At 38.9% G+C, this 12,175-nt stretch overlaps 1 protein-coding gene across 1 annotated transcript; it reads left to right on the top strand.

The window, feature by feature from the left end:
• Positions 1–264: 264 nt before the first annotated feature.
• Positions 265–10,785, top strand: LOC120569119 (noelin-3-like). The gene is made up of 6 exons (XM_039816998.1): positions 265–673; positions 3,518–3,661; positions 4,887–5,042; positions 6,850–7,069; positions 8,078–8,184; positions 9,088–10,785. Exons 1-6 carry the CDS (start codon positions 605–607, stop codon positions 9,763–9,765), a joined length of 1,374 nt encoding a protein of 457 aa, XP_039672932.1. The 5' UTR covers positions 265–604; the 3' UTR covers positions 9,766–10,785.
• Positions 10,786–12,175: the final 1,390 nt, after the last annotated feature.

The following is a 12,175-nucleotide window of genomic DNA, read 5'->3' as shown; positions in this document are numbered from 1 at the left end:
GTCATAGTTTCCTCTCGCGCTCTTACTCTCTCTCTCTCTATTTTTCTCTCTCTTTGCGCGTTATTACTCAGGCATAAAAACGCAGCAGCAGCTCTGATCTCGCGCCTCTATCTCTTATTTTCTGGTGAATACTGCCAGCTGCAACTTTTGTCACCGCACAGCTGCCGGTGGGTTCATACACACACACACACACACACACACACACACACACACACACACACACACACACACACACACACACTCACACACACACACACACACACACACACACACACACACACACACACACACACACACACACACCACGAGCTGGATTCATTAAAAATCGAGAGAGGCAGCTGGATGATGTCATATCCGTGAAGAAGGCTGCATGCATGCCCACAAACTTTTTCTCCTTCTTGCATTGACGAGGTTTCTCCCCGCTGCCCACATGGCATGCGTAACGGGGACGAGTGGATGGATGAGCCCCCCTCCTCCGCAGGAATCCATGTTTTTTACCAGCGCGTAGTGGACGAGGTGGCGCGAGCCTACAAGCAAAAACTTGCGTGAAATTGTTGTACTCGTCGCGGAGAACGTGGAGGAGGGAAACATTGCAGACGACAGAATGTGGTCGCTGTCCGTGGTACTGAACCCGCTGCTGTTCCTGCTGCTGTTCGGATACTGCCCTTCTGTGGTAAGTTTACTGCCTTCACATTTTTTAGAATAAACTTCAAAACGAGCTCAGCATGCCAGGTAATGTCATTGTTTTAAAGTTCAGTTGATTTGGGATGTCTTTAATTCGAGTGGAGCATTGCACTATGGTTGTTGAATGACCAACAACAGAGAAAATGAGTCATTTTGGCATGTTCAGCTGCTTCTTTGCTATAGTCACTGTAGCCTGTACACACTCCATCATTGGCAGGAATTAACACTAACATGCCAAAAATGTTTGGAAAAAATCATCTGAAATAATAAAGACTGAGTTTAAAGTGGTGGCAGAGGAAGAGGCACCCTCACAGCACTCATGTTTATTGCCTACATCAACCACATAGCACCAATATTGATCCTGGAATATTGCCAGGCATATAACTCACTTTTAAGGGAGAGTTCAATCATTGTAAAATAAATAAATAAAACCTATTGCTGCTGTGAATTATGTCCAAATCCCCTCCCAGACAGAAAGCGCTGCACTAAACATCTTGATACATAATCTCTCTCTCTCGCTCTTAGCTGAAATGTTTCATTCATTTCTCATGTAGTTTTCTTCTTCATGCTACCTTATTCAATGTTTCTAAATGTGATGTTTTATAGGGGAAATGTATCATGCCAGTGTAAGCTTTACAAAATGGGAATGCATTTGGTAACATTATCACAAATTAGGAAGAGCAGCTTGCAGATCACCAAGCCATTTGGACAAGAACAATGGTCGATTAGGTTCATCCCACCCATGCAGAGTACAATCCCTGTGCCAGTGTCTTGATTGCAGCACAGTGTCCTCACATACTACTGTATATCACCTTGCCATGATTGAAAATGGTGTGCAGATTAATGTTTCTTGTTTGTTCGCAAAAACAGGAAACGTTTACAGGATACTCAAAACTGAATAGAGAGCTGTCAGAAATTCTAAATGAACGGCAAATACAAAAGAGGAACCAGCTGTCTGAATTATTTAATGAGAGAAAAACTCTTTGTGCAGAGTTAGCGTGTGCATCTGGCTTGGGTGAGCTACAGATTAATTTTAATATGATGAAATGTGAGAGTGAGAAGAGAGGGAAAGGATGTGCGTCACCAGAGTTGTGAAACTGGCTTCTTTTTAGGAGCCTTTCAAAGCAAAGTATGCAAAAGAAGAACTGAGGTTGTTTTTTCCTTCTGGTTTTATTCCATTCAGCTATGATGCCACGAGGGAGAGGCAGACATCCAGTATCTCTTCGACCACTGCAATGTACCACAGTTACCTCTAGATATTCAAATGCAATATCACTTCTTTGTTCTGCTGCTTTTCAGCGTAGTGTGATTATTTATGAATTGCACATTGAGTTCAGAGATGGCACATAACGAGACGATGACGTTCTCTTTTCATTGCTATTATCAAGGACCAAGGGCGTTAGTAGAATATGCTTCAATTCCGAGATCAAACTTCTCAGCAACCAATAGCAAAAGTTCGGGCCTGCAGTGCTTTGATAATACCTGAAAAAAACGTTCTTTCAATTTGATAACGGCAACATAAGAGAGTTATGCTGGGAGAAAGAATGAAAGCTCAGGAGATTGATAGTGCAGAAGGTATTTTTTTTTATTTTTTGACTTCAAGATAAGAAAGTGGAAAGAAGATGTGGCAGAGGTGTCAGGTGTTGGAGACTAAATTAGTGACTAAATAACACAAATTTATTGATTGTAAATTACCAACTCAAGGTCTGATCAGCCATTTAATTTTCTTAAAACACAGGACTTTATGGCAGTAATACAGTGTACTGTGTTACTACGATAAAGTACTAAAAAAAGCAGTCTCTCTGTAAGTGAAAAGGATAAGTCAAAGTCTGAGTTTTCTTGTTGCCGTGATGTCTCTGCCTGTTTAGAGCGGCCATGATCTTTCATGGCTGATTCCAAACACTCTTTAAACTGTTCTGGCTGACATGTAAAGGATACATGAGAAAAGGAAAAGGATACCTGCACTATATGAAAACAGGGCACTCCTCTTTTCTACCCACAAGCCCCAAAGGCTGGCTGATGCCAAAGTTTATGGTATTCTCCAGCCAGATTGAGTTTTAGAATGTAAAACAAAATCCAAATAATGGTTGGTTGTCTGCCAAAGAAGCTGGTATTGCAGATAAATTTACCCTCCACAGTCAAAAGTTGCCAGTATTTGTCTGGAGGCTTGTGTTAATTTACCATGCTGACAATAAACAGCACTTTTGTTCAAATACTGATACCACTTGTAGCTATCAACTTTTCTAGCACTTCAGGACTCTTTGATCAATACTGTGAGCCAAACTAGCTTTGACTTGGTACACTCTGGCATTAGTTAAGGCTGCTGCATTAAAATATGCTGCATTGGCTTATGATGCATAACTTTATGTTCTTTAAGCTTTATACTCTAGTGCTGTGGAGCATATTGAATGTAATAAAGAGTGGGAAAAGCTCCCACAAATCAGGTTTATCTGCGTCTCCCAGCAGGACTTTCAGTTAAGTCTAGTGAGGAGAAACAGAGGAAATTCTGCACTTGGGTTATTCATCAAGGCCAGGAAAAACTATTTATTGTTGAAGACTGGAGAGCATATTCTGTGGAGGAATATCTTAAAGCAAAAGCAATGTATTCTTTCAAAGCCCAGACTTTTTATAAGTCAGTGCAATTGGTTGGTGTTAAAGCTTTGGGTGCATAGGGCAGGAGAATGAATGACCCATGAGGAAAAAATAAGAAAACACAACAGCTGTGTGCCTCAATTTCATGAAAGTGATATCATCGGTGTTGAATCCATTTAGTGTGTCTGCCAGTAGGTGTGCGCTGTGTATTTACGACTGTGTCTTGCGTTTCTGTATGCAGACCATCAGGCCAAAGGAGGGGTGGCAGGTGTACAGCTCAGCTCAAGATGCAGATGGCCGTTGTATCTGCACAGTGGTGGCACCTGAACAGAATCTGTGCTCCAGAGATGCCAAAGGCAGACAGCTCCGCCAGCTCCTGGAGAAGGTATGTGCACACAGCCACACACCTTTCTGCTTATGTGACAAAACACAAATTCTCTAAACACACACATTTACTGTAAGCAACCAGCACATTCATATAAACATATCACATTGATCGTTATTTGTGCTTCTTTGTTGTCCTAATCCTTTGACAGATTGCACCAGCCAGGTCCATAATTCTATTTTCCACTTCTGCATATATTGCATGGATGGCATCAGCTTGGCATATTTTGCAACAAACAATTCAAGGCTAATGCTAAGGTTTCAAGTATTATCAGGCTTTACAATTTTCTGTCAAAAGGTGGACTCTTATCAGAAAATCTGCCTTTCAAGAGTTTTAAAAAATATATTTTTTCACATCTACCACCATGAATTTTTTTAAGTAAAAGTATTGATTTTTAATTGCTCACACAAAGATAGCTCTGAATACAACAGTGAAACAGCAGAAACATGACTTTTAATTACATAGAAATAGTTATGTTTGTTTTTTTCTGACAGTAGCGATTTAATGCATTATCTACAAACAAACAAATAGTACGGCACCAGAGTCCCTTGTATGCCAAATAAGGAAACATTGCTCTAGCCTACATTTTAATGTTGTATGCCAAAGGGTGTTCTCTGTCATTCACTGGGGCCTTTGCCACTAATGTACTTAGCTGCCTCAGGGCTTCAGTGAGGCCATTTCAGAATTCCTCTACCAGAGCCAGAAAAGTATGCAGAACACAATGTATGAATGTTGTGCCACTTTGCCGGTGATGTGCTCCAATAATGTTGGCTGGTTACAATTAGAGCCAAAAAGAGAAGAGAGAAAGGACCACATTTCTTTTTGCTCACATGCCCCATAAAACTAGTGAGCTTTTGTTAAACCAGAGAGAGACACTGTAATGTTTCTGTGTCAAATATCTACTCTGAAATGTGTCATCAAACCTCGCAGATTTAATAGTTTATTCTTGACATTTACAAAACAGGAAATCTGTTTTCAATTAGAGCTGATAAAGTTGAATATATATTTAAAAACTGAGAGAAAACAGCAAGAAAGAGGCCACGTAACAGTTCTATTCAGCTCACACATGGATGGTTAAAAGACAATTATGTTGGAGGTCAAAATGTTGATTTGTTCCTTGGGAAGTTAGAGCATGGCAGGCTACTGAACGGCTGAACATGGAGGACATTTTAATCTCGCAGTGGACGGAAAAATCAATGCTGCGCTGTTTGATTCTTTTCAAAAGGTGCAGAACATGTCGCAGTCAATCGAGGTGCTGAACCTGCGGACGCAGAGGGACTTTCAGTATATCATGAGGATGGAGAGCCAGATCAAAGGACTGCGGTCAAAGTTTCGACAGATCGAATCGGACAGGAAGACGCTCGTCAACAAAAACTTTCAGGTATATTTTTGTTTGATGTTAAACTTTGTGAGCAACATCAGAGGAGAGGCAGTGAAAGGATCTCCTCTAAAGATACCTGAGCGGCATCTGAATAGATAAACTTTTATTCCTGACTAGATCAATACAGGTCTACCACTTCCCGACAAAGAACAAAATGGACTTTTAAAAGCTGGACAGGCTGTGAAGAAGCATCCAGCGTGGATTCTTAAAACTCTTTCATCAGTGAGAGTGACATGATCCTGATGGTTACATGAAGCATTTCCATTTTCTATTTGTTTAACTCCTAAAAAACAGCATGTAGACAAAGAACATTGTACATTTTATAGCAGTGATCAAGTTCAATACTTGCCCTTTAGTTGTAGTTTTCGCTTAGATAAACTCATCTGTTATGTTATACATGCTGCTTCCTGTGAAACCGAGGTTAAAAAAAAAAGTAACTAAGTACATTTACTCAACTACTATAATTAGGTAAAATGTTGAGGTTTTTGTGCTTTACTTGAGTATTTCCATTGTATGCTGCTTAACACTTTTAATAAACAAATAAATAAATTAACACTTGCCATTGCAAATATTGGACTATTTACTCCACTACAATACATTTGACATTAGTTGCTTTGCACAATCTTTATTTAGATTATTAATACAAAATATAAATCAACTAATGAATGATGATGTGTAATGATGTATTAAGCTACCCGGCAGTATAGCAGCTGCAACATCAGGGATGCTTACACATTAATGCATCAACAAATATAATCCAGTGATATACTATATTTGATTCTGCATAATTAGTAGATTTATGTTTGGTATTTAATATTTTCATGATGATACATATTTAGATTTTGAATGTGGGACTTTTATTTATACACTGTGGTATTGCTACTTTTACTTCAGTAAAATATCTGAGTACTTCATCCACCCCTGGTTATTGGTAGAGATGGGCAATACATCAAGTTTTCTATCTGTCAAGAAGTAATATAATGACAGGTATCACCGGTTTTGATACTTTTAATGGGGATGAACTTTGTATTTTCACAGAAGAGAGAGATTTTCATATAATTTGACATTATATAATTAAGCACTGACATTACATAATAATAATAATAGGAGCAATTCCTATATAGATACGATGTAGATAATTACTATTGTCATCCATCAGTAAAATGATTTGGGACTTATTGGAGCTTCTGTGTCTTCCCCTAAGTTTTCGTTCTTATGATAAACTTTTAATATAGACAATCTTTCCTGCAAATATTACAAATAGTGTTTTTCTTTTTCATGTTAATGTGTGAGAAAACCAAATTATAGTTATAGTTTTTTCCTTAACTTAATAATGTTTTTTTGTCATAATCAATCAGTGAGAAGAGTCTGCATTTTGTGCAAAACACAGGGCGACTTTTGTTTCTATTTATAAAGTATCTACCCACTAACTAAAGATGCAACTAAAGAACTAAAGATGCAGTTATCACAGTACCAATATATTTGGCATTGATCTGCCCAGCTCTAGATATTGAGTCTTAGAATAATAATTTCTTACACAAGTAAAAGCAAGGGAATGGAAGGGAAGAGATAATATGTTTATACATAGTTTATATTCAGCTATGATGCCATGATTATATTATATATATCATAATTTGTATATTGTTTTTTTTATCATACTGTATGTTCTGCCTTAGTTAAGGATGCTGAACCTTGTACCATAAAACTCCCCTGAAACTGCATTGGAAACTAATTGAACTGTTATTCCAGATTGAGAGATTTGTTAAGTGAGGTATTTTTGCAGTGGTGTATTTTTGGTGTTTTCTAGGAGCTACAGGGAAAGATGGAGTCCCTGCAGCCGCTGATTCCTGTCCTGGAGCAATACAAGGCAGACGCCAAGCTCATCTCCCAGTTCAAAGAGGAGATCAGGAACCTGTCGGGCGTGTTGATGGGCATCCAGGAGGAAATGGGAGCCTACGACTATGAGGAGCTGCAACAGAGGGTCCTAAACCTGGAAAATCGGCTTCGCAACTGCATGAGCAAACTCAGTAAGTCCATTGCAGAAAAAAGCAGATTCAGGCATGCTGACCCCAGATTATCCAATGGCAGAGGGATCATAGGCACATTTCTTGCAGCTATCAGCAGATTGGCTACAAAGCCGTTACATGTTATTGGCAACACTTTAATACAGAGCAGGGGACAGTAGAACTGCTTCTGGAGGCAGAAATAATGTAGAGAAAACCTTAAAGAGGTAAAAGGTGGTAGCAGCATTAAGCTTTGTACTCTGGCTCCATAAAAAAAAAAATGCAATCGACTTTCACAAAATCACGATTGCTAAGTCTGCCATATATGCCTACTTTCTTATTTAGAATCCTTCGGGTTCCTTCGTTGCCATTTGCAGTTTGGCACTTAAAAGCTGTAGTTCCCTTGCTCCACCCATTGATGTTTAACTTATCTAATTCTGCCTCCAGAGCAGCTTTGCCTCTGATAAAGGTTTGCATAACTTAACTCCATGTTAACTGCCATGTTATCAACACTGATTGAGCCTATCAACGTGAATGCTAATGGGACGTGGCTGCAAATCTGCCTGAGCTCAAGATGATTACTTAAGCATTCATTGTGCTCAAAGCTTTGATTGATTAGGTAAAATAGTTGTTAAATACTTAATAGGGAACTCGCCCATCTTCTGTGCAAGTGATAGCCTACTCTCATTTGGCACAATTAAAGTGTCTGGCAAGATGAATCAAGTGCAGCTACTTCAAATATTAAACCATGTGGGATAAATGGTCACCCAGCTCTGACACAAGGTTTCATTAGTTACAAGTTGTACTGTGGCATTTCTCTGGTTATCCCCTTTATTTCTATAGTAGCATAGAAATGTGGCAGAGTCCAGATGCTGAGTCCAAACAGCCCATCTATAACTTTTTTGTTCATCTATTAGCCACAGATTGAAGCAATCTAATGTTAGAAATGTGTTCCAGTAATCATAATATTGGCTGTGGTTTTATCATGTGGAGCATGTGCAGTTTGTGTTACTCTGTGTGATGTGTTCTCAGCATGTGGCAAGCTAATGAAGATCACTGGGCCGCAGACTGTGAAAACTTCAGGGACCAGATTTGGAGCCTGGATGACCGACCCACAGGCGTCTCCCAAAAACAACAGGGTGAGCCGAGTTAATGTTCTTTGCTGTATATTGCCAGCTTTGAAGTAACACAGGGCATTTTAATAATTTACATACTTATATATATATATATATATATAACTGCTTCCCTCCTGTTGTTCAGTGGGGGAGAGATGTTGTTGAATTACAACATCATACTGTACCGTACGTTAATAACATATGTGTACCGTGTTGAACCTTCTCTGGAATATGTTTTTATACTAATCGAATGCGTCTCTAGCTTTTAACAAGCTGCCGCAAAACTGGTGGTTAGCTGCTAACGCTAGTTTTCGGGGCAGAGGGTAAATCACTATTTTCTACCACTAACAACGCTCAAAATAGCACCACACTTAAACAGTAGCATATTAAGGGTCCCTACATGCAAACCGAAGCATTGAGAACTTTGTAAGTGTACAGAGCAGTCGAACCACGAACACCGTACAACCAGTAACCAGTAACATAGCTAAAACACAGCGTTCGTGATTCGACTGCTCATGAATGTTTCTAAGATGGCGGCCGAATGTAAACACGAACGCTACTGTCTTTATAATCTATCTTTTTAATAAACTGTCTGTACACTTACAAAGTTAAGTACAGTTTGACTTTATCGATACCAATAAAAAAGAAAAGTTAATCATTAAACGTTTGGCCTCCAACACGTCTGGTCGCTGGGTCTTTTTATATCCCCTTCTTGTGTTTTCTGTCATCCTCTTTAAGTGAAAGCCCCATTTCCTATACTTTTTTCATTGACATATTATAATATAGATAAAAAGTTTTTTTTACAGGTGATTATAATTTAATCTATGACTGAATGAGTAAAGCTGTTAGTATTTCTTGTACATTTACAGCTAGCACAGTTTTTTGCCACTTAATCACAGGAACTTGTTTGTATTTATTTGTCCTCAGGTCTGGTACATGGACAGCTACACCAACAACAAGATAGTAAAAGAGTATAAATCCATACCTGATTTTGTGGCAGGAGTTGAGTCGAGAACCTACAACCTGCCTTTCAAATGGGCTGGAACCAACCACGTGGTGTACAATGGCTCTTTGTACTACAACAAGATGCAGAGCAACATCATAGTGAGGTACAGCTTCGAGACGGGCCGTGTGGTCACCCAGAGGGCTCTAGAGTCAGCGGGGTTCCATAATGTGTACCCTTACACCTGGGGAGGCTTCTCCGACATTGACATGATGGCTGACGAGCTGGGCCTGTGGGCTGTGTATGCGACCAACCAAAACGCGGGGAACATTGTCATCAGCCAGCTGAACCCGGACACGCTCCAGATCCTCAACACATGGAACACAGAATACTCAAAGAGGAACGCCGGCGAGTCTTTTATAATCTGTGGAACACTCTACATCACTAACTCCCACCTGACCGGTGCCAAGGTGTACTATGCTTACTCCACTAAAACCTCCACATACGAGTATACAGACATTCCCTTTCATAACCAGTACTTCCACATGTCTATGTTGGACTACAATGCAAGGGACCGCGCCCTCTACGGCTGGAATAACGGCCACCAGGTCCTGTTTAATGTTACACTTTTCCACATCATTAAAACTGAGGATGACTCTTAAGCAGAGGAACATACTGTACTCATGAAAGAAATTATGAAAATATAGAATAAAATGGATAGTTGCGCCTGAATGTTCTAATGCATTTATTTATTTATGTATTGTTTCCGGTTAGTTTTGGGCATTTTAGACAACTTACGTACCAACATCTTGCTATTTGCTTGTTTTCATATGAAGAGTTTGTTAATTAATCTATTCTCCGTGTGGAAACTTTCTCTATAGAAAGTAAATGGCAGGACAAAATTAAAACACATCGGAGCATTTGCTGGTCAATGAACTTTCCGTAATATCCGCAGTTCCTTTCTCTTTCCAAAATGAAAGCCTTTTCCAAAATTAAGTCTTCAAATTTATAATGGTTTTCTCATTCAGTATTGCATTTATTCATTTCCCCTAATGTATTCATATTTTGACCGTGTTCACTAATTGTTCGTTTTGTTTCCATTCTTTCCTTTCCATTTATTCATCATCTGCTAATTTATTCCTGCCTTTCACTGTCTCAATTTAGCTTTTAGAGTTATCTTTGTACTTTTCCTTTCAAGTTTTTTGCACTTGACCTTGTACACACCTTGTACACAGACAATGAGAAATGTGGTAAACCATGCACCTGTATAGTTACTGTACTTGGCTTTTGTGTATGAACATTCTCAATCATCCAGGTAATAGGATATCTTGAAGTACTAAGTTAAAGTACTTCAGCAAACAACAGTTTGCCTTTAATTGAGTACTTTGAGATATTAGTTTTTTTGTAACTTTAGCAACAGTTTGTATGCCTTATTCATTGCAGTATGTTCTGTAAGCCCAATGATAACAGCTCTAGTGCATGAATGTTGGCTATACTTATAGCATTTTTCTGTAACTGTATATCTGTATATTTTGTATCTACACAACATCCCATTCTCCTCCTCTCTAGCTATATTAGTGGTCTGTTTATACAGACAGGAGTATATAACTTTAATAATCATTCATTTGTGTATATAAGAAGTTATACATAACCTAAATAAAAGTATTGTTTTCATTAAGTCACTGTTGTGTACTTGTGTTCTTAGTATAACAGCTTGGGAAATTTCTTCAAGAGGCTTTTCTACAACCAAAACAAAACACTGAAATGCCTCGACCATGAAGTAGTGCTGCACTATAATTCAATGTAATAGACCTGAGTGCAACAATGTTTTTCTGCCAAAAACTTCATTTCATTGTCCTCCAAAAGGATAAAGTGAGAGTTTTTTTGTCATTTCCTGCACTACCTTTTTTTAAACTCTTTTTTTTAAAAAAACCTAAAAAGAAAATGTCATAGTATATTATGTAAAAAAAAAAGTCATAGTATGTTATGTCAAAAAAAGTGATAAAGTCATAGTGTAGTATGTCAAAAATTGTCATAGTATACTATGTTGAAAAAAGTCAGTACAGTACATCGAAAAAAGTAATAACAAAGTCATAGTATTGTATGTCGAAAAAAAGTCATGAAAAGGGACAGCCCATACTGGGAATCAAACCTGAGCCACTGTTCCACTAAACGAAATTGTTGACAACAGTCATAGCATAGTAAGTCGTGAAAAGTGATGAAAAAAAGTCATAGCATAGTATGTCAAACAATGTCTGAATGTAGAAAAAAAGTGATAACAAAGTCATTGTATAGTATGTCAAAAAAAATGATAAAGTCTTAGTATAGTATGTCAAAAAAAGTCATAAAAAAGTAATAGTTTTGTATGTCGGAAAAAAAACATGAAACCTGGGTCAGAGTCTGCAGTGACTACTTGCTGGTTGCCTGTTGGAGCAGTGCTAACCACTGAGCAACTGTGCCACAAAATCATTATGTTAAAAATAGCATAGTATGTCCAAAAAGCCATTAAAAGTCATAGTAAAGTATGTTGAAAAGTGATAAAAAAAGGTCATAGTGTAGTATGTCAAAAAAAAGCCATTAAAAAGTCATAGTATAGTATGTCGAAAAAAGTCATAAAAAGTCATAGGGCCCTATTTTAACGATCTGAAACGCAAGTATGAAACGCAAAACGCAAGTAGCTTTGTGGGCGGATCTCGGCCGCTGTTGTTATTATACCGGCGGGATAAATGATTCTTGCGCCCGACGCAAATCTAAAATGGGTTGGTCTGAAGTAGCTAGGTGTGGTTTGGGCGTAACGTGCAATAAACCAATCAGAGCGTCATCTCACATTCCCTTTAAGAGCAGGACGCTTGTTCCATGGCGGATTACTATTATAACGGCGGATTTGCCTGGCGCACGCCAGCGGGAGCTGCCGATGCGAGATGCGGCAAAGTAATAAATGCCCGTCTTGGCCGGGTGGCGATGTTGCTGCAGCCACTCGGGCGCGTCTCCTCAAGTCTGGAGAGGATTGCTGCAGCCATGGAGCGTGGGCCTCCAAACGCACCACCTGCACCTGTTGTGCCCCTTCCTCTT

Source organism: Perca fluviatilis, chromosome 11, assembly GCF_010015445.1.
Source record: "Perca fluviatilis chromosome 11, GENO_Pfluv_1.0, whole genome shotgun sequence".
Classification (NCBI taxonomy): Eukaryota; Metazoa; Chordata; class Actinopteri; order Perciformes; family Percidae; genus Perca; species Perca fluviatilis.
Note: the sequence above shows the minus strand (reverse complement) of the source record. Positions and strands in the feature narration are given on the sequence as shown.

What these genes read in the sequence shown, in the direction of transcription:
- LOC120569119 (XM_039816998.1), top strand. Translation starts at nt 605, where the DNA reads ATGTGGTCGCTGTCCGTGGTACTGAACCCGCTGCTGTTCCTGCTGCTG. An exon ending in CAACTGCATGAGCAAACTCA is followed by an intron (nt 7,070 to 8,077) that starts GTAAGTCCATTG and finishes ATGTGTTCTCAG; the next exon opens with CATGTGGCAAGCTAATGAAG. An exon ending in CGTCTCCCAAAAACAACAGG is followed by an intron (nt 8,185 to 9,087) that starts GTGAGCCGAGTT and finishes ATTTGTCCTCAG; the next exon opens with GTCTGGTACATGGACAGCTA.